This window comes from Crocuta crocuta, unplaced genomic scaffold (assembly GCF_008692635.1).
Source record: "Crocuta crocuta isolate KB4526 unplaced genomic scaffold, BGI_CrCroc_1.0 scaffold348, whole genome shotgun sequence".
Lineage (NCBI taxonomy): Eukaryota > Metazoa > Chordata > Mammalia > Carnivora > Hyaenidae > Crocuta > Crocuta crocuta.
Window position 1 is genome coordinate 2,842,698 of NW_027529573.1, and position 22,392 is coordinate 2,865,089.

The 22,392-nt window shown below is 43.7% G+C and overlaps 1 protein-coding gene across 2 annotated transcripts in view; it reads left to right on the forward strand.

Annotated features, from left to right (window-relative positions):
• Positions 1-22,392, forward strand: part of THOC5 (THO complex subunit 5) — a 32,365-nt gene that overhangs the window by 3,058 nt on the left and 6,915 nt on the right. The window contains exons 3-16 of one of the 2 annotated variants that reach the window (XM_077761637.1): positions 778-921; positions 1,955-2,068; positions 2,207-2,304; positions 5,933-6,079; positions 7,789-7,903; positions 11,373-11,505; positions 12,226-12,258; positions 13,519-13,596; positions 14,518-14,558; positions 14,802-14,901; positions 16,229-16,337; positions 19,935-20,036; positions 20,600-20,696; positions 21,274-21,388. In XM_077761637.1, the coding sequence (XP_077617763.1) occupies positions 778-921; positions 1,955-2,068; positions 2,207-2,304; positions 5,933-6,079; positions 7,789-7,903; positions 11,373-11,505; positions 12,226-12,258; positions 13,519-13,596; positions 14,518-14,558; positions 14,802-14,901; positions 16,229-16,337; positions 19,935-20,036; positions 20,600-20,696; positions 21,274-21,388 (1,426 nt within the window). The remainder of the gene's footprint in view (positions 1-777; positions 922-1,954; positions 2,069-2,206; positions 2,305-5,932; positions 6,080-7,788; positions 7,904-11,372; positions 11,506-12,225; positions 12,259-13,518; positions 13,597-14,517; positions 14,559-14,801; positions 14,902-16,228; positions 16,338-19,934; positions 20,037-20,599; positions 20,697-21,273; positions 21,389-22,392) is intronic. The other variant, XM_077761638.1, reaches the window with a different exon arrangement.

Sequence of the window (22,392 nt, forward strand, 5' to 3'; positions counted from 1 at the left end):
CTCTCTCTCTCAGAAATAAATAAAACATTAAAAAAATTCAAATATGCAGTACAGTATCATTAAGTAGCTAATTCTCTTCAAGAGATGTGTTCCATTTACTCCAAAGGCTGGGTGACCAATTATGCTATTTTAGTCTCTGCTAAAGCTTGATTTGACCATCTAAACATCCATCAGTAGGAATTTGGTTAAATGAATTCTGGTTCATCTATCTAGTGGATTATCATACAGCCATTTTGATGAATATTCAGTTTATTGGGATGAGAAACTGCATTAAATAGCATGGACAATGTGATTCCATTTTGCTTAAAAATAAAATTTGTGTTTATCCACAGTATTAAAAATAGTTATTTCAGGTTTGGAGGTGAGATTACAGGCAACTTTTCATTTTGTGTTTGATACTCCTCACTATATTCTGATTCTCTGACACCAAGCATGCATTACTTTATAATTAGAAAGAAAAAAAGATGGATTCTTTTCCATTTTGAGAAGGAAAACATTTGATTTGAGGACCAGTTTTTTTTTTTTTTTTAAGATTTTATTTTTAAGTAATCTCTACACCCAACACGGGGTTTTGAACTCACAACCTGCATGCTCTACTGACTGAGTATCAAGAGTCGCATGCTCTACCAATAGAGCCAATCAGGCATACCTTGAGGACCAGGTTTATTTTAGAGATCTGCTTTGGGGTTTCTTTGTTACTGATTTCAGCTAAGGGTCCCTGGTCCCAACTGGGAGACTTTTATTCCCCACCCAAGGCATGTATCCTTGCCTCCACAGGAAGGTAAATACTACAGCGAGGAGGCTGAGGTGGACCTGCGGGACCCTGGCAGAGACTATGAGCTCTACAAGTACACATGCCAAGAGTTGCAGAGGCTCATGGCTGAGATCCAGGACCTAAAGAGCCGAGGAGGCAAGGATGTGGTAAGGAGTAGCAGTGGTTTGGGGCAGACATGAACCTGGGGAGTTTGCACGGATGGACTTGTTTTGCACCCACCAGAGTCCTTCCTGATCATGGTCTTTGGCCTAGCCATGATCAGGTAGTTGGAGTCTGGGGGCTCCAGAGATGTGCTTATTAGTTTATTGGAACATTTCATCACCACCCAGTCATCAATTAGAGTAACAAAAGTACAGGATAATTAATTTTTCTCCTAACTGTAATTTGACAGTTCATCCAACTAATATTTATTCATGCTAGGTATTTTGCTAGGTGTTGGGAAATGATGATATGTGTAAATTTGTTGTTGTAAGGATGGATATATACAGGTATATTATAGAGACCAAAAATGAAATTATTAGTATTAAATGAAGGATCTAGACTTTGAGGCAAAGAAACTAAACAGTGTGACTAAAAACAAAACCCATGTATTTCCAAGATTCTCACTTATTTGTGCTTATCCTGGCCAATATTGTTATGATTATTACATCATATTTTACTGTTGCCAAGCTATAATTCTGTGTGTTCATTTAAGTTATTCTGTAATGTTATTCATGAGATCAAATTGTATGGCAGGATGTTACTATTGTTAGGATCTCTGTAGACAGTATGTAAGGACAGATATTAATTGGTTTTATTTTTTTTTAATATTTAAAGTTTATTTTGAAAGAGAGTGGAGGAGGGGCAAAGAGAGACCAGGAGAGAGAGAATCCCAATCAGGCTCCACTCTGTCAGCATAGAGCCCGGTGTGGGGCTTGATCCCACAAACTGCTTGAGATCATGACCTGAGCCAAGATCAAGAGTGACGCTTAACTCACTGAGCCACCCAGGTGCCCTAGGACAGATACTAATTGTGCATTGGCTGTACTTGCTCCATTTTTCATTGACACTTGTCATGGTTCTGAGCTCCTTTCAGTATCTGTTTTTGGCCCTGGATGGGGATGGGTCAGCAGTGAGGGCCCGAAGGAAGCTGAGCCAGCATCTGTTGTCAAGGTCTTCACCAGTTTTCTTTGCCTGCAGGCAGTCGAGATAGAAGATCGGAGGATCCAGAGCTGTGTGCATTTCATGACACTGAAGAAGCTTAATCGATTAGCCCATATTAGGTTGAAGAAAGGAAGAGATCAGACCCATGAGGTAGGAATTGAGAGGTTTAATCCTCCTCCTCCCTCTTCTCTATCCCCTTCTTAATCCCCTTTACCTCTTCCCTGAGTTTGTTGCTGCTCTGTTTGACCTGACTTGCCCCACTCACCTCTCACCTTGTCCTCCTTTCAGGCCAAGCAGAAAGTAGATGCCTATCACCTGCAGCTCCAGAACCTGTTGTATGAGGTGATGCACCTGCAGAAAGAGATCACCAAATGTCTGGAGTTTAAGTAAGTTTTGGAGAACAAACTTTGGCAGAATTGTCTATTGGTAACTGCTTTTTCCTCCATAGCTCAGGATGAGCTAGTCCCCTTAAAAAGAAATCAGATGTGGGGCACCTGGGTGGCTCAGTCAGTTAAGCGTCCGACTTCAGCTCAGGTCATGATCTCACGGTTCATGGGTTCGAGCCCTGCATTGGGCTCTGTGCTGCCAGCTAGCTCAACCTGGAGCCTGTTTCAGTTTCTGTTTTCCTCTCTCTCTGACCCTCCCCCGTTCATGCTGTCTCTCTCTCTCAGAAATAAATTAAAAAACATTAAAAAAAATTGTTAAAAAAAAAAGAAATCAGATGAGCTTAGAGACTGCACGATCTGAGACAAGAGTGAACGGATCACTTTGGGAAAATTGGAAGCAGTGTTTCCAACCTGCACAAAGAACCTTAGAAGCCTGTCTGACTTTTTTAAGTTTTGAGCTGTGTACCTGGTCAAAAACAGTTGTCTTTTTCCAGCAGCAGCCTTTACATTAGTTACCAGTTTGATTCCTGGGCACCTTGCATGGGAGTAACTCCCTTCCTTCCAGTCAAATCCTTTTAACCTTTTGGCCCACATTTCCTCTCTTAAGGTTCCAGCCATACATTTTTGCAACTGGATTTTATTCTTTGGAACCTGAAATTCTTGCTGCTTAGTTGCCCTCAGGTGAACAATCTATAGTTTATCAGTGTCCATTTTATTTTATTTTATTTTTTTTATAATCACCACTAATATTTTATTTATATGCTTATGTTGGGAGCAGTGGCACCACTGGATATTTTGATTATAAAAAGGGCAGGGTATTTTTCCCCTAAAAGGCCAGAGGTTAGCCTATAGATTTTCACGGAAATATGGCAGTAACTTCACATCTTTATTAAAAAAGAAAAAAGAAATATATTGGACAGTGAGAAGATTGAAAGATTCTGTCAGTGTCCATTTTAAAATGTAATGCCTTGGGGCGCCTCAGTGGCTCAGTCGTTTGAGTGTCCAACTTTGGCTCAGGTCATGATCTCACGGTTCGTGGGTTCGAGCCCCGCGTCGGGCTCTGTACTGACTGCCAGCTCAGAGCCTGGAGCCTGTTTCAGTCTGTGACTCCCTCTCTCTCTGACCCTCCCCTGCTCACGCTGTCTCTCTCTCCTGGAAATAAATAAAACATTAAAAAAATTAAAAAAAAAAAAAGAGTAATGCTTCTTGGAAAATCCAAGCTGAGAGATGAGAAGGAGGAAAGAGTAGACAGAGAGAAGGGAATGTGTTCTTGCCTGGTCAAGCCTATTTGTGCAAACTGAAAAGAGGCAGGTTTTATTGTAATAAACATGGGATGAGAGGGGCACATCAATCATTAGGTCTGGTGTATTTCTGATAATTACGCTACTTTTTAAAAGTTTATTTATTTTGAGGAAGAGAGAGCTCACAAGCAAGTGGGGGATGGGGCAGAGAGAGGGAGAGACAGTATCCCAAGCAGGCTCTGTGGTGTCAGTGCAGAGCCCGACATGAAGCTCAAGCTCACAGACCATGAGATCATGACTGAGATCTGAGCTGAGATTAAGAGTTGGACACTTACCCTACTAAGCCACCCAGGCACCCCAATAATTAACTTTGAGAGGCATCTTCATTTACTCTATACGTTCATCATGTAATAATAGTTAAATACTAATAGAGGTGAAATTCACATCAGGTTCATACCTGAGTTAATAGTATTGAGTCATACATTTTGACTATGTACTATGCAGAGATCAGATATTGTTGGGGGAGGGGCGCCTGGGTGGCTTAGTCGGTTAAGCGTCCGACTTTCGCTTAGGTCATGATCTCGCGGTTCGTGGTTTCGAGCCCCGCGTCGGGCTCTGTGCTGACTGCCAGCTCAGAGCCTGGAGTCTGTTTCAGTCTGTGACTCCCTCTCTCTCTGACCCTCCCCTGCTCATGCTGTCTCTCTCTCTCTCTCTCTCCTAGAAATAAATAAAAAAATTAAAATAAAAAAAAGATATTGTTGGGGGAATCCAGGGGAAAGTAAACTCTCAGTACTGTTTTTTTGTTTTTGTTTTTTAATTTTTTTTAATTTTATTTTTGAGAGAGAGAGTATAAGCAGGGAAGGGGCAGAGAAAGAGGGGGACACAGAATCCAAAGCAGGCTCCAGTCTCTAAGCTGTCAGCACAGAGCCCAATGTGGGGCTTGAACTCACAAGCTATGAGATCATGACCTGAGCCCAAGTCTGCTGCCCAACTGACTGAGCCACCCAGGTGCCCCTCTCAGTACTGTTTTTGAAACTTCTTAGGTATCTTAAACTGCTTAAGAATAAAGAGATCTTAAAAACAGAAGAATAGGATGCCCCAAGCTGTAACTGTCACTCAGATGAAAGCTAACAAATGCAGAATACAGTAGAACTAGTCTGTGCAGAGGCAGGTGACCACCACTGGCCCTGGTGTCAGACAAGCCTGGGTTCAAATCCCAGCTCTGCTAGCTATGTGACCTTGGGCAAGCTGCTCATCTGTAGGGAGTCTCCATCTCATTTGAAATATGGAGATAGAAATCCCCATTTGATAGTTATCCGAGAATTATGTGAGGCTGTCATACCTGGTAGCTGCCATTATCGCCATCATCTGTCCATGACCTGTGCACTGTGTTAATACAGGAAAGAGTATTGGATTTCTTTTCTTTTATACATGTGAGTCACTATACATACAACAGTTGAAGCCTCTAGATCGTTTTCACACCGGTTATGCCATCCTGGATCTTCCTCATTCCTTGATTATGTGATTAATGTTTTAATCTTAAGTGCAGGGGCGCCTGGGTGGCTCAGTCAGTTAAGCGTCCGACTTCGGCTCAGGTCATGATCTCACGGTTCATGGGTTCGAGCCTCACGTCAGGCTCTGTGCTGACAGCTAGCTCAGAGCCTGGAGCCTGTTTCTGATTCTGTGTCTCCCTCTCTCTGGCCGTCCCCTGCTCACACTGTCTCTCTCTCTCAGAAATAAATAAAACATTAAAAAAAAATTTAAACTTAAGTGCAGACCCTTATGTTTTTTTCCTGTTAAATGTAATTTCTTGGTTTCAAGCTGGCAGTCTAGGTCTAGACTAGTGTTTTTATTGACTTTTTCAGCTCTTAGCTCTCTTCCTAAGCTTGGAGATAACTGTAAATTTGATAAACATCCCTTCCAAGTCTTTATCTAACTCATGGATAAAAAGGTTGAGCACCATGGATAAGGATCCTGTGGTATGTAACCATCTACTTCTCTTCAAAGTGAGATATTTAGGGGCGCCTGGGTGGCTTAGTTGGTTAAACATCTGACTTCGGCTCAGGTCATGATCTCATGGTTCATGGGTTCGAGCCCCGCGTCAGGCTGTGTGTTGACCGCTAGCTCAGAGCCTGGAGCCTGTTTCGGATTCTGTGTCTCCCTCTCTCTGACCCTTCCCTGCTCACGCTGTCTGTGTCTCTCTCAGAAATAAATTAAAAAAAAAAAAGCGAGATATTTACTAATGAGTGTTTGCTGAGAAGACTGGATGGATTCCAGGTTCCTTGTAGACCAGGGCTAAGTGGGCATCTATGGGGGGAACTGGGCCTGGTTAATCCACAGTTTGGAGTCTTGAGAACAGCAGCTTGACATCTAGTTTTTGCCTGCAGGTCGAAGCATGAAGAAATTGATCTGGTCAGTTTAGAGGAGTTTTATAAGGAGGCTCCTCCAGATATTAGCAAGGCTGAAGTCACCATGGGAGACCCTCACCAACAAACCCTTGCACGTCTGGACTGGGAGCTGGAGCAACGGAAAAGGTTGTGTTTCTCCTTTCCTGACCTTGTTAACCTGGGCAACACAGACCTTTACCCATAGGGACAGTGCTTTGTCATGACTCAAAATCAGACAGTGCAGTTCTGTGGAACCAGCAGAATGATTTCTTATGACCAAGTCTCATGTTGTGATTCATTCACATCTTCTAATTCAAACTTGTCCAACTGCATCATGGGTGGGGTTGGAATTGATTAAGGCTGTTAATAGAAAATTGGAGTAACTTTTTCTTTAAAATTTTAATACCTGATACCTAAATACCTTTTGTATGGTAAGTCTAACTTTGTTTTTTGCTTTCTCCTCCTGCCTCTAAGACTATCCCTGTGAGGGGCGCCTGGGTGGCTTAGTCGGTTAAGCGTCCGACTTTCGCTTAGGTCATGATCTCGCGGTTCGTGGGTTCGAGCCCCGCGTCGGGCTTTGTGCTGACTGCCAGCTCAGAGCCTGGAGCCTGTTTCAGAGTCTGTATCTCCCTCTCTCTCTGACCCTCCCCTGCTCATGCTGTCTCTCTCTCTCTCTCTCTCCCCTAGAAATAAAAATAAAAAAACATTAAAAAAAAAAATTTTTAAAAAAGACTATCCCTGTGATACTTTAAAGGTTTGCAAACATTATTTTAGAAGGTTATACAGCATCTTGTGTATAGACAAATTATAATGTATGTAGTCTTTTCCTTATTGGATTAGATCTTTATCATTTTTTACTATCATAAATTATGCTTCAAGGAACACCTTTACACACAAAAAGTTCCCATAGTAATAAAAATAAAAATCTTTTCCATACTAAAAATAACATTTCTTTTTTTTCTTACAAATAATTTATTGTCAAGTTGGTTAAAAATAACATTTTTACTGTGTAATTTAATCTAGTCTTTTTTAAGAAAACAGCATTTTTTTTTCATACTGGATTTTTCATGGCTGCATCTTTTTCGTTATGGTGACTTCTTCCTCTGTATTTGTACACGAATTCTAGGGCATTTGGTTGACACATCTTTTTTCCATTGGAGAAGTAGGTGTTTTGTTTCCCTCTTTTTTTTCTGTTATAGTAGGTATTCTATTCCTTAGGTTTATGTTAATGAATTTTATAAGGACTAAGTCTGGTTCTTATGGAATTGGTGCCAGATTTTAGCAGATCGGGCTAGCCCATCACTCCTCTGTCTAGCACACTGCTTGCCTTGGGCATAGGCTAAATGATGAGTGTTGTTTTCCTGTGGTCCATAAACCATCCCCACCCTGCCCCAGTCAGGCCAGTCTGTGGGTCTCACTTGGGTCCTTTAGTTGGCAAGTCCACATGTTTGTGAAAGTTTGGGGTATAGACCCTAGAGGCAAGAATTGGAGCAGGAAATAACACAGGGATATCTCCTGGTAGTTAATGGGCAGAGCCTCTGGAGCCAGATAGGCATGGATTCAAAGCCCAGCTTTGTACTTGCTCTTAGCTGGGTGACCTTTGGTAAGTTACCTCCTTCCTTGAGCTTTTCTTTCTTCCTTTGGGGAAAAGAAGAGTCCCTATCTTCCAGGATTTTTATAAGGATTAAATGCAGTAATGCTTATAAAGAGTTCTACAAGTGCCTGGCACATAGTAAGTGATAGGTAAAAATTAGTTAATCATGACTGCTGTCATTAGCTAGATTGTGACAGTGAGTAGATATATCGGGAGATCTCTGAGCTGCTTTAAATGACAGTGGTCTGTCCTCTCCCAATAGGCTGGCAGAGAAGTACCGAGAGTGCCTGTCCAACAAGGAGAAGATCCTCAAGGAGATTGAGGTGAAGAAGGAGTATCTGAGCAGCCTCCAGCCTCGCCTCAATAGCATCATGCAGGTGAGGCTCTTCCCCACATATTCCCCAACCTTGGCCCTTTGCTTTGCTTTGCATTCAGCACCCACTGATACCTTGCTGACCTGAGGCCTCCAGCAGCCACGTCTCCCTTTGGGTTTTGCCAGCTCTGTTACCTAATGGATGTCAGAGCTCATTGCAAGGATGGTCTTGTCTGGAGTTTCTACCCAGCCAGTACAGTAAGGTTGTGTCCTGGGTGGAAGAGATGCTGCCAGCTAAGCTCAGGAACATATACACACATTTACCTGGGATGTTTTCTTCTTACCCAGAGCTACTTTTAGGTAAAATACTTTTGCAAACTATAGATTTAGTTTACCCCAGAATGGTTTCTGTCAGCCCCCCAGTCTCCAGGCATCTAAGCATGCTTCTGTGGATGTCTATTAGACTCCCTGACTGCACCTTGGGGGTAGCTGTTCAGCAGAGGGACTCTCTTCTGAAAATAACTTTACTCCTATTTGAAAGCCATTAGGTACCTTAGGAGGAAAAGTCCTTACTTTAGAATGTAATGTAAAAAGTAATGTCTTTTTTTTTAATGTTTATTTTTGAGAGAGAGAGACCGAACACAAGGAGGAGAGGGGCGGAGAGAGAGGGTGACCCAGTATTGGAAGCAAGCTTCAGGCTCTGAACTGTCAGCACAGCCCAACTTGGGGTTCGAATTCACGAGCCATCAGATCATGATCTGAGCCAAAGTCGGATGCTTAACTGACTGAGCCGCCCACGTGCCCCTTGTAATGTCTTTCTAAATAGGTGACCTGATTTTTCTTTGCTGTGAGGCAGATTGTTCTAAATCCTAATAGTTGTTTTTTTTTTTAAGTAAACTCTATGCCCAACATGGGGCTTGAAATCATGACCCCAAGGTTAAGAGTCACATGCTCTACAACTGAGCCAGTCAGGTGCCCCTGGGAGTTTATGCTTTATAAACTAAACAACAACTGTTTAAAAAAAATTTTTTTAATGTTTATTTTTTGAGAGAGCACAAGTCGGGGAGGAGCAGACAGAGGGAGACACAGAATCTGAAGTAGGCTTCAGGCTCTGAGCTGTCAGCATGGGGCCCAATATGGGGTCAGACCCACTAACTGTGAGATCATGACCTCAGCTGAAGTCAGATACTTAACCAACTGAGCCACCCCGGCGCCTCTAAAACACAACTGTTTAAAACAATGTACATATATTACATTTAAAAACATAATTTTTACAAAAGAAAAGCATAGAGCTCATAAGTGTATAGCTCAGTAAATATTCACTAGTGAACACGTCTGTGTAACTGGCACCCACATCAAGAAAAAGAACATTACCAACTTTTCAGAAGTTATTTTATTCTCCCTCCCGGTTACTATCTCCTCTCATCTTTCAGTAACTGTCATCTTGGTATCTAATGTCATATGTTAGTTTGGCCTGTTTTTGAACTTACACAAACAGAATCATATAGTATATGCTCTTGTGTCTGACTTCTTTTGCTCAACATTATGTTTGTGAGATTCATCTGTATTGTTGTGAGCACCAGGATTTCATTTATTTTCATTGATATTTAGTATTTGATTATGGGTACTTCCAATTTGGGGCTATTATGAATAATACTGCCGTAAGCATTCTTTCTCCTTTGGTGCCATATGTACATATTTCTGTTGAATATATACCCAGGAATGACATTGCTGGGTCTAGAATATGCTAGGCATATATTTAGCTTTGGCAGACACTGAGACATTTTTCTAATGCGATTGCACTGATATACAAAATTTCCCCCAGCACCATATGAAAGTTGTAATTACTCCACATCCTCACCAGCGCTTGATATTGTCAGCCTTCTTGATTTTAGCCATTCTGGAGGACATTGCCTTTCTCTGGGGACCAGTGATGTTGAGCACAGCCCCTTTTATGTGCTTCTTTGCTTTTGGATTACCTCATTTGCAGAAGGCTTATTGCAGTCTTCCGTTCATTTTGCTGTTGGATTGCTTGGACTTTTTTATATATTCCAGAGATGAGTCTTTTGCAGATCTTTTTCCCATTTTGTGACTTTCTTTTTCACTCTCATGACAGCATCTTTTAATGAGCAGATGTTCTCAATTTTTATATGATCTAATTATCACTGTTTTCCTTTATGGTTAGTGCTTTGATGTCCTGTTTAAGAAATCTCTCTCTGTCAAGTCAGAGATACTCTTGTCATACAGATATTCTCGTGTTTTCTTATAGAAGCTCTGTTTTTTATCTTTCACACTTAGACCTCTAGGGTTCCTGGAAGGGAATGTTGTACGTAGTGTGAAGTAAGGGTCAGTTTCTTTTTTTTTTTTTTCTTTTTATGTAGGTATTCAGCTGGGTCATTTATTGAAAAGACTGTGCTTTCCCCACTGTTCTACATACCACTTTTGTCATAAATCAAATGTCTATGTAGGTTTGTGTGTGATCTATTTGTCTATCACAAATGGCTTATTTACAGTAGCTTTATTAGAAGCCTTGATGCCCACGTGTCTCAGTTAGTTAAGCAACCAACTTTGGCTCAGGTCATGATCTCACAGTTCGTGGGTTCAAGCCCTGCATTGGACTTTGTGCTGACAGCTCAGAGTCTGGAGCCTGCTTTGCATTCTGTGTCTGTCTGTCTGTCTTTCTGTTTCTCTCTCGCTCTCTCTCTCTCTCTCTCTGCCCTTCCCCCACTCATGCTCTGTCTCTCTCTCAAAAAAAAATGTTAAAAAAATTTTATTTAGGGGCACCTGGGTGGCTCAGCCAGTTAAGCATCCGACTTCAGCTCAGGTCATATTCTCACGGGGCGAGTTCAAGCCCCGTGTCGGGCTCTGTGCTGACAGCTCAGAGCCTGGAGCCTGCTTCGGGTTCTGTGTCTCCCTGTCTCTCTGCCCCTTCCCTGCTCACACTCTGTCTCTCTCAAAATAAAATAAAGACATAAAAATAATTTTAAAAATAAGTAAAAAATAAAAATAAAAATTTTTATTAAAAAATAAATGATTTAAAAGAAGTCTTGCTAGNATTTTTTAGGATTGTCTTGGTTGTTTTTGGCCCTTTGCATTTAATATATAAATTTTAGAGTCAGCTAGTCTGTTTTCACCTGCTGGGATATAGACTGGAGTTGCATTGAATCTGTACATCAGTTTGGAGTGATTTGATTTCAGGGTGGTGTTGAATCTTCCGGGCCATTAAAATGGCTTTTCATTCCTCAAGCCTTTGTGTTGAAGCTTATTCACCTTTCACTTATTTATTTTTAGGTAGTTTAAGTTTTCTTGATGCTCTTGGAAATGGTTGGGTTTGGTTTTTTTTTTTCATTTTCATATTTTGTTGCTTGTATAAATTGATTTTTTTGTACTGACCTTTTATTTACCTATTCTTTTAAGTTATCATGTATTCTTAATAGATTAAAAAAAAAACTGTTGTAGTAACTCAGCAGCCACCTCTTCACATGTGGACTGCCTAAAAGGGAAAACAAAAGTCCTTCTTTTATTGCTTGCAGGCTTCCCTCCCAGTGCAAGAGTACTTGTTCATGCCGTTCGACCAGGCTCACAAGCAATATGAGACAGCTAGACACCTGCCACCGCCTCTCTATGTCCTCTTTGTCCAGGCCACTGCATATGGGCAGGCCTGTGGTGAGTATGGGGGCTGGGTGAGGATGAGGGGCTGTGGGAGGAGCAGCCGTGGCCGACTGAGTCATTTGGAAGCCCTGCCCGCTGAGGAAAGCTCCCTGTTCCAGCTCAGAAGCCCACAGGTGACAGACACGGCCTCCCCCCTGCACCGCCCAGCATGGCTGCTTTGACCAGCTGGCCTGAGGCTAGACTAACCTGGTGGGCATTTCAGAATGGATGGCTTTGAATCTTCGATGAGCCTGGCTGGTCAGCTATGGGTGTAGTGCCCCAGCAGCCTGGATGCCTGGGCTCCCAGACATTCACCCCATGGAGGCACGCTTGGCAGGTGGATCAGCACCTCTCGTTCCGCTTCAGAGAGAGGACTTGGTGAACACAGGTCCCAGGCACCCTTCCCAGGCTTTCATGATGCCCAAACAGGCTGCATGTCGTTAAAGTGAATTACCAAATGGGAAGCTGTGTCTGCTTTAAGCTTATGGGCAGCCCTTTACTCCATAGGGTTTAGAAAAGGTATTGGAGACCCTACCTTTTGCCCTCCTGCAGCTTTCACCCAGCACCTAAACTTATCTTCTTCACCCCACCGCATCAGACAGACCTGTACCGCATCAGTGCATGCCTGTCCTCCCAGCCATGGGCACCGACACATTACTGTCTCTCTTCTTGTGTCTTCCTGGTCCTCCTGGTCCTCTCCTTCCCTTTCGTTCTCCTTCTTGTTTCCATCATCAGCTCATATGAAATCCTCCCAGCCCCCTAGACAGGGTGAGTAATTTTCTTTTGTGTTTAAACCCAACCTGTTTCCTTTCCCATTTTACTGTAGAATTTCAGGATTAAGCTACCCAAGAAAACAGTTGGCATTTGCCAGTGGTTGGAGGGGGCAGCCAGCTTGTTTGGGGTGAAGTATGTGGGTTCATGCAGGCTGTCAGAGAGTAGTGGCCAATCTCCTGGAAGTATTATCTCAGTGGCCTTGCCAGGTAGAGGAGTTTGCCATCCCTTCTTAGTGCAGTTGGGTAAGCCATTTCAGGCTCCTCTGACGATCTGTAATCCATATGCCCTTTTCAGTGGAGCAAGAGGGGCTGTGGCCTGTCTGACCTCCCAGTAGACCTACAGAGTTCCACAGAGGCAGGCCAGGTGTCACCTAGGGGAATGTCAGTCCTGATGCATGGAAAAGCCCTCTTATCTTCCTGTTTAAGATACCAGGCTCAAGTTGAATAGACCTAGTCTAGAATCCTGGCTTAGCTACTTCCTGGCTATTGTGTCTAACTCTCTGAGCCTTAATTTTCTCATCTCATGGCTATAGTAGTAATATGGCTCTCCTAGAGTTGTTGTGACGATTAGACATTAATTTGAAAAAAAAAGTGTTATTATTACAATTATAAGCATCAGCTTATTTGGTTCTCACCACCCATCAGGCAGCCGCCATTTGTCAAGACAGGGTTTCTTTCATAGATGGAGAAAGCAGGGCTCAGAGCAGTGACATAACTTTCCAGGTGTTTAGAATTGGTGGGGTAGGGACTCAGATCTGGGACTAGACTGCAGGGTCCAAGTTCCTATGCACTGTCCTGCTTCCCAGTTGAATGTGAATGGTGTAGTACAGAATAGAGAGTAAGCAAGCACTTAGATGAGAACCATTGTTTCTGGGATGTGGACAGTTAGGAGCTTCTGGATGAGAACCTTTAAGACACTTGGCAGAAGAGTATCCCGTGGCTTTAGGAACTAGGGTGAGATTATGCCTTGGTATAAGCCTGAAAAGAGAGGCGTTCACCATAGTCTCCAGTGGTGCTTGTCTAAAATCTGCACTTTGGATTCTTTCTTCTCAGTAAATAATGGAAAAAAGCCTTAAGTTTCCCACCTTTTTCCTCCTCATCTGGAGAAAGGGCTTTTGCCCTTCCACCCCCTTCTACCCCCAGTCAGTAAGGAGCTGTAACAAAGACAGAAGAAATGCAGTCCCAGAGTTAGCCTGTTGTGTAGCTTAGCTCCTTCCCTCAGCGGCTATCATATGAAGCTTTTTCTTGCTCACAGATAAGACGCTGTCTGTGGCAATTGAAGGCAGTGTCGACGAAGCCAAGGCTCTATTTAAGCCTCCGGAAGACTCCCAAGGTAATATCGAGATCTTTCCCCATGTCTTCCATAGCTGGGTCCAGGGGCACCAGGTCAACACTCCAGGGCAGTACTGGTCGTTTGGAAATTAGCTGTACTAGTTCTGAGTAGCAGGGAGCTTGACTTTAATGTCTTAATGCTCAAGAGTAAACAGGGAAAAGCATTGCTTGTGGATTTTGGTCTTCCCACTCACTAGCTCATTGCTCCTGGGAAAGCTCTTTAATATTTCAGTTTTTTCTTTCTTTTTTTAATGTTTGTTTATTTTTGAGAGAGAGAGAGAGTACAACAAGAGAGGAGCAGAGACAGGAAGACACAGAATCTGAAGCAGGCTCCAGGCTCTGAGCTATCAGCACAGAGTGCGACACGGGCCCGAACTCATGAACCATGAGATAGTGACCTGAGCCGAAGTCGGACACTTAACCGACTAAGCCACACAGGAGCCCCTCTTTAGCATTTCTGGGCCTCAGTTTACTTCTTGTCAAAACAGGATAGTAATACCTCATGTAGAATTATTTTGTCAGTTAAGTGAGGTCATGCACGCAAAGTTCTTAGCATCATTCTTAGCACATAACAACCCCTCAAGTTGTATGAACTTGAACTAGCTACTGCTGTTGCTATTTATAATACTGTTACTGCTACTACCACCACTTCCAGCAAGGGGGGGTGGGGACTTGTGCATAGGATTATATTAAAAAGCACTTCCCAAAAATAGGCGGAGCGATTATGAGACATTCCTCCTTTTTTTCTTCCATCACCATGTTTTCTGTATCGAATCAGCAGCAGCAAATTACTTTATCATGTATTCTAAAGAAACCCATTTACAAATGACACAGAGTCTTGGCCCCTTTATGCCCGTGGGTTGGGGCATTTTAGGAGTATTGGGGGCCTCCTCACCTCGATGCCTTCTCTCTGTGGTTGTAGATGACGAGAGTGACTCTGATGCTGAAGAGGAGCAGACCACGGTGAGAGCTGTTTCCCCTCCTAGTGTGTCAGGCAGCTGCACCAGGTCCTGCTGGTTGGCAGGTGCCATCCTTCCTAGAAGCAGAAGAAAGAGGTTGGAAAGAACGAGCTGCTGAGGGTCTGATAGCTGGATAGCTGAAGCAGCAGGTCCCAGGCAGAGGGGCTGAGGCCCTGGCCAGTAGGGGGAAGGAAGGGGGAAATTCATATGACCAGCGTTCATCTCATTTGATCTTTCCTTTGTCCAGAAACGCCGGCGACCCACACTGGGAGTTCAGTTGGATGACAAGCGCAAAGAGATGCTAAAGAGGCACCCACTGTCTGTCATGCTGGACCTGAAGTGCAAAGGTCTGGCTCCCCTTGTTCTGGCAGGTCCATAGCATTTAAGGGTTTGGCTAGCTGCAAGTGCACGGGGGCCGGCAAGCCTGTTTGACCAAGAAAAGATTCTGGTCTCATATTTCTTTGTTTTTTCTCATTATTTTGCATGAAGTTTGATTTTTTTTCCCTCTGACTCATAAGCATAACAACATAGCAACAAAACTAGGCACATATGGGATGCTTGATAAAATTACATCAATTTCTGAATTGGTTAAGTCAGATACACAGAACAAGTTGCAAGAGTATGCAGGATTGGAGTACTATGACCAGGGTGCCTAATTTCATAAACATAAGTAGACGTTTGTATTCTGCAGAGAATGTTTTGAAACTGGTTTTGTAGGGATAAAGCAACGTACATGGTATAAGAGCTAACTGCTGTGTGCAAGTTTCCCTCTCATCTGAGACTCTCAGACTCTGGTCTTACCTTCAAGGTCTTACCTCTTTGTGACAGATTTCTTACATATTTTCTAGAACTATTCATGTATTTAGAAGATTTTTTTTATACAAGCATGTATTCATCCTTTTAGCTTTTGCACAAATGGAAACACACTCTATGCACTTCTTTTTTTTTTAACTTGTTATTTTGAGATAATTTTAGACTCAATTTTAGACTCAGAAGTTGCTGTAATAGACTTCTCATGCTCTTCACTGAGCGTTAATTTTATTGGTAGAATTAACTAAACCACAGAATTTATGCAGACTTCCCTAGTCTTTCCACTGATGTCCTTTGTCCATTTTAGGATCCAGTCCAGGATCTCACATTGCATTTAGTTGTCATTCCCCTTAGTCTCCTGCAGGCAGGACAGTCTTGTCCTCAGTCTTCATTTATCTTTCATGACCTTGGCATCTTTGAAGACCAGGTTTATTTATTATGTAGAAAAACTCAATTTGGCTTTGTCTGGTGTTTTCTCCTTATCAGACTGAACTTATGGGTTTGGTGGAGGAATACCATAGACATGGTTTCGTCATCCCATCATGTCAGGGGTATGTGGTGTCATGTATCTATTACTGGTGGTACTAACCTGGATCCAAGGGGGATCACTTGATTGCTCCCTTTCTACTTTTTAGTAGCAGCTAAGTCCAGCCCACACTCAAGGGGAGGGAAATGAAGCTCCCCATCTTGGAGAGAGGAGTTGCAAAGAATTTGTAGACAGTTTTTACTCAATATAAAATTGCCATTGAGTTTTTGTTTTTACAGTAAAAGCTCTTAAAAGCCTTCCTTTCTGTTCTATGATACTGTAGACTCTGCTGTCACATTCAACTTGTACATGGTCTTCTTTTTGTCCTCCCCCTCCAGATGACAGTGTGCTTCACTTGACTTTCTACTACCTCATGAACCTCAACATCATGACGGTAAAGGCCAAAGTGACGACTGCCACGGAGCTGATCACCCCTATCAGTGCAGGGTACTGGGCAGGCGCTGTGGAGAGTGGGGCGTGGGGGTGGATGTGAGGAGGACCTCTCTGCGGGCTGCTTTTGGTTCCTCATGCACTGGCTCTGAGGAGGTGCACTGCTCCTGTCTTCTGTTGTCATGACCACGTGGTCTAGAAGTTCTGGCACCTCACTGGTATTTAGAAAGTACTTGCTGACTTTAGTTAGTCCTCTTACTACACAACAGAAGATAAAATGACTACAGTGTATGGCAAATTGAGTAGGCGGGGCAGAGCACCAGCTCTTTCTGACAAGTGGAAAGGTGTGAATATAGAAATGGAATTTGGCATTGAGATTGACAAATTTAGGCCTTCCTTTATTCATTCTCTCACAGGGTGCTGGGAGTTTTGCTTCACAGCCGAGCTCAATCCCAGGTTGTCCTTATCTGGCAGTGGGAAGAGGTTTTGAGGAGGGTGAGTGGAGGCAGGCTAATGATGGCCACAGGTTGGGCATCCCCGGGAAGCCCCTGGCTGTGGCAGTCTTGTTCCACAGCTAGGAGTGGGAAGAAGGGAAGAGGACCAAGAGGGCCTGAAGTAGCCTCACAGGAGCATGACCCTGGCCTGGCACTCCTGCACACTTGAGTCTTCAGGTTGGCTATACAGAGACCACTGAGGGGGACACAAGTCTGGTGCCTGGTGGGGTGAGGCTCTTCCCATGGCTGCCTTTGCGTTCCCTACCCTGCCCCTTTCGGGCTGTAGCCTCAGTCCCTGGACTTGACAGTTACTTGATCATGCTAGGGCACTCTGGATGAAATCAACCCTATTCTCACCTGACCCCAGCAGAGGGAGCCCAGGGCTTTCTTCTTCAGAGTGCCCAGTTACACTGCCCGGCCAGAACTCTCAGCCTAGCAGCTTGAGGGCCCTGGCCATGGTGGATCTCCGTGTCACCAGCATTCTACCTTCTCGTCTCTCAGATGCCATACCTACAAAGAACAGGGCTGCCGGCTGGCCTCAGTGCATATTAACTCCAGCTTCTCCCTAAGCTTTGCACATGCCAGTACTGGGGGCAGTACTGCTGAGTGAATAACAGCTGGGCTCAGAGCTCCAGTGTGTCCCAGGTCTGCCACTTACAGCTGTGTGTGCATTTTTAGCCAAGTTTCCTGGCCTCTAAGTCTGCTTCCTCACTCTGGTTGTGAATTGTAATATACACTTCCAGGGTACTTATGAAGGATCAGGTCTAGTGCTTAGCATAGGTGAGGCACTTGGTAAATGACAGCTGTGTTTACCATCATGAATTTGCTTAACTCTTCACAATAACTTTCAAGGGGAGGAAACTGCAGATATCATTGATAAATGGCCCGTGGCCCCAAAAGAGGAAGGAGATGCAAAAGGAAGCACCACCTTGAAACCAGGATTGTATCTTTATGGGCCTTCACGTGTTGTCTAGCTCATCCCCCATTTTCCAGATGGATAAACTGAGGTCCGAGAGGTTTATGACCAGTTGTGGAAGCTCTGGGCCTAGAGCTCCAAACTCCCAGCTCAGAGGCTTAGGCTCAAATACAGACTGCTTTGGCCCCTGGAGATACTACCCTGGTGTATGGTTCTGTATATTCATCTACTACAACATGAGGATATTTTTTTCCCTACAATATAATCAGTCTCACACTAATTCCTTAATATCATTTGATATCCAGTCAGAAATCAGATTTCACTGATTTTCTCATAAGTGTTTTCTCGTTAGTTGTTTTTACAGTTTGGGTTTTGGATCTGGATCTTTATAAGGTCCACATGTTGCAATTGGGTAAAGCTTCTCTCAGGCATCTTTTCATCTGAATGTCCCTGTGCCATCTGTTTGTCAAAGAGAATGGGTTGTTTATAGGTTTCTCCAGTCTGGATTTTGATGGTTGCGTCCCTGCATTACAATTTAGTGAGTTACTCCCTGTGTTTTTCATGTAAATTATAGTTAGATTTAAAAGTTTAATCAGATTCCATTTTGATTTTTTGCAGGAGGTCCAGGGAGCAAGACAGTATCATAAATGTTGAGTGCTTCCGTCAGGAGGCACAGGCAGTCTCTATTTTTGTGGCGTTAGCCACATCGATGACTGTTACCAAGATCTGTTAACTCATTAGGGAATTGACATTCTATAACGTTCAATAAAATGTTCTATAAACATTTTAATGTTTAACTAGCTGTGCTGAATTTTCTTGAAGAAATCATTTTACAGAATGGTTTTACAGAATGTATATGATCTTGATTAGGGCATTTTGAGTCACTAATCAGTTTTTCATTAAGCCATTAAACTATTTTTAATGATTTTCCACTTTGACTTTAACCCCTTTTTACCTGTTTTTATTTTACAACAAAGATTTGACTGATTGAGTAGTTTTTTTGTTTTGGTATTTTTATGACTATATATAATCTCTCCTTTTATGTCCATTATTTTCACCAAATTCAGTTGTCCTGAACCACATATTACTGATGCACATTTTTTCAAGATTTGATTCTTTCATTAGGCTTTGCTAATTAGAAATTGTTATCATGCAGTTTTAGCTGTTGCTTTATTATTTTTGTTGACTCTTGACTCATTCTGTTTATTAGTAATAGTCACTAAATAACATTGGCCGAAAGACTGACAGTTCTTATTTATTTTCTAGCCAGTTCTCCATGAAAGGCAGTGAAGGCGGTTCCATGAAAGGAAGTGGAGTAGGGAAGGGAGACTGGGAGAGACAGAGAACAGGGAAGAGTCAGAGGTGCCACCACCCCACTGCTAAATTCTTCAAGGCATGTCTGGGCTCTGAGCAGTAAGATTAGCCCATTCTGCCTAAGTTGCTCCTGATGCCAGATCTGGAAAGATGAAGGAGAACCCCTGCTGCTTGAGAGAAAGACTGAGCCTTGTCCTTTATGATCAGATTACTCCATTATCCTCCTCCTCTCCCCTCCCCATCCCTTCTCCACTTGTCAGCGTTTAATTACAGGCTGTGCCCTAACCATTCCAGATGGGTGGCAGTGATGCTGTCTCTCTGCTTATAGCCCTGGGTCACCTTGTGTCCAGCGCATGTGATCATGTCTTTTTCTGGGGACATAAAGGGACCTTTTTCTGTGAGCATGAGATTTGGTCAAAGTGAGATAGACACACTGTCAAAGCTGTGTACTTGTTCTTTTGGGGTAGAAAGGAATCTCTTCTGCTCTTGTGAAAATTGTGATGATTTTATCTCCAGTGTCACAGAGCTTTGCTCCCTTGAAGGTAAGGCCTTGGTCACCATATACCTCTCTTAAAGGGATAGGGTTTTCAAAAAGTTTAGTGTTTAGTACTACTGTCTTTGATCAGACAGTGCAAATCCCCGCTCCAGCACTTATTAATAGTGTGATCGTAGACAAGTCATATCTTTCAAAGCCTGAATTTCTCCTTTGTAAAATGGAAATGATGATACCTCATTGAGTGTGAAATCTAGTGACCTCAAATATAAGGATTATGGTCTGTCCCTCCTCCACTTTCCTGGCCCACAGGAAGCATTCAGTAAATGGTAGCATGATCATCAGTGATAGGTGGCATTACTATTCCCAGATGCCCAAGTCTGCCTCAAGGCAAGGCATTGGCCAGTGTTCTTACTGCGGTCTTCTCCCTTTTCCAGTGACTTGCTCTCTCCTGACTCAGTCCTGAGCTGTTTGTATCCAGGGGATCATGGAAAGAAGACTCCAAATCCAGCCAATCAGTATCAGTTTGATAAAGTTGGGTGAGTCAGCAGTGTTTCCTCCTCTCTCAGCCTCTTTGCTTTGGAGTTTCTCTGGCAGCTCAAGCCCAGCGTTAGAGACCTGTTAGGGCCAGAGGCTTCTCAGGGGGCAAGGGAGACCCTGGAGCTGGAGGGGTGCTATGTCAAAAGGAGGAAACACAAGTGGCAAATGAAGGTCATGGAGTAGTGAGGAAGGGTAGAAGGATCAAACTTGGAGGACATGCTAAGAACACATGAGAGGATAACATGGTTTAACATTTAATTCTCTTGAGGATTAGAAACTTGAAAAACATTTTATAAATTGGTGGACTGGTAAAGAAGTCAAAGGCATTGCCTTTATATTTAGACTTGCTTATGAGTTGGGGGGAAGAGAAAAGGGAACATGGAAGAGGTGAAATTCACAGTAGGAAGGTGATGAAGTTTAGAGGCTTTGCTGGCAGCCCCACTGTGAGTATGGCTGAGCCTGCAGGACCAATCCATTTCAGGGGCTTGGGAGGAAGGCTCTATCCTGGGACCACTGCAGAAAGGACTTATAAAATTATCTTATGCTGTGTTCTTTTCTGCAGCATCCTGACTTTGAGAGACTACGTACTTGACCTAGGTCACCCCTATTTGTGGGTACAGAAGCTAGGTGGCCTCCACTTCCCCAAAGAGCAGCCCCAGGTGTGTACACTGATCCAAGTCTCCTTGGCTAAGGATCTCTACCTCCTCATCCCCCGGACAGATTCCAGAAAGGCTTCTGGTGGCCTTTGGGGGCTTTGAATATCAGAATGCTTTTCCTCAGGTCTATAGTCTGTTCTCCCTCCACTCAGGATACTAAAACATCTGAGGCCTACAAATGTTTAGGTACCTTTGGTTTTCCCTGAGCCTAGTACCCCTTGAAATCAAAGTAACTTGAGTCCTTGCTCTGGGTGCTGCATGACTCCAGGCTCCACTGCCCCTCAGCCTTGTGTATAAAGGTGCCAAAAATGAGGCTTCAGCAGAACCCCAGGGGATCTGGCATCTGGCACCTTAGCAGAAGCCTTCCTTTCTCAGGAGCTGGCCAGGCCTCTTGAGAACCCAGCATCCTGTATTGTTCCTACTGGAACTCAGCATCTGACCTGTCACAGCAGGTAAACCCTGCCATTCCTATAAGGTGCCCACCTCAGGGTGTGGGTGGTCCTGGCTGCCACTGGCAAGGAGGGGCTAGGAGAGGCAGGGACGGGGAGCACTCAGGTGTGCTTCCCACTGTCGTTCACAGCACACAGTGATTGCTGACCACTCGCTGAGCGCCAGCCACATGGAGACCACCATGAAACTGCTGAAGACCAGGGTGCAGTCCCGCCTGGCCCTCCACAAACAGTTTGCATCCCTGGGTAAGCCGATGTTCGGACTGTGGCTTAAGGCCCATTTGGACAACACGGACAAAGATGACTTAACCTTTCACTCTTTTCTTAAATTCTGATGACACTTCCTGGCTCTTGTTGAGCAGAGGTTTTGGCAGGGCCACTGGAGAGAGCTACAGGCCCATCCAAGCAGGGATCTGAGCTCCCCACAAGACCATCAGGGCTTTCTTAGCTCACAAAAGAGGTCCAAAGCCTTCTGGGAGGTCCAATCAGGAATGGCTTATTCTAGGTTAGTGCATGTCAGACTTTGGTGTACGTTCTACAGATGTTTAATAGAAACCCACTTCATGCTTTATAGAGCTTATTATATTTAGCTTATTTGACTACAGCTATTCAGGGATCCACCCCCCTCATACCTCCCTTGAGACCTACTGAACTAACATCCTCCAGGGTGAGGCTGAACCCCAGTGTTATTCATAAGCTTCCAGGTAATTCTAAGCCATGGAGCCAATGAGCCATTGACCAAGGTGGTGGCCATATGGGTGTCCCTTTTCATTTATTCATTCAGTAAATACTTGTTGAGGGCTTACCATGTATAAGGCACTTGAGGGGTAGTGAGGGTTAAGATCTTTCTGATGGAAAAGAATCACTGTCAGAAAAAGCATTAGGTTTCCAAGACCCATCTGGAGTCCTTACCCATCTGGGGCACTTCTTGTATTCCACATGGATCCTGATTTCCAGGGCAGCATTGCTTGTCTGTCGGTTTGCTGCTTCCCATCAACATTGCTAAACTTGTTTTGTCCCAAGGTTGGATGATTGTCATCCTGGACAGCATTTACTGTGTTGGCATATTTGTGGATTGAAACACCAGCAGGAATTTGCCCTAGAGCAGTTCTCTAGCTCTTCTCCCTTAGAGGAACTGACATAGAACACTTTAGTCATTTCCTCCACCAAGGTCAGCTGTGAAAACACAGCCCTCTCGGCTATTTGATCTAATTAACAATCACTGCTGCAGAGGCATTGTCACTGGGGGG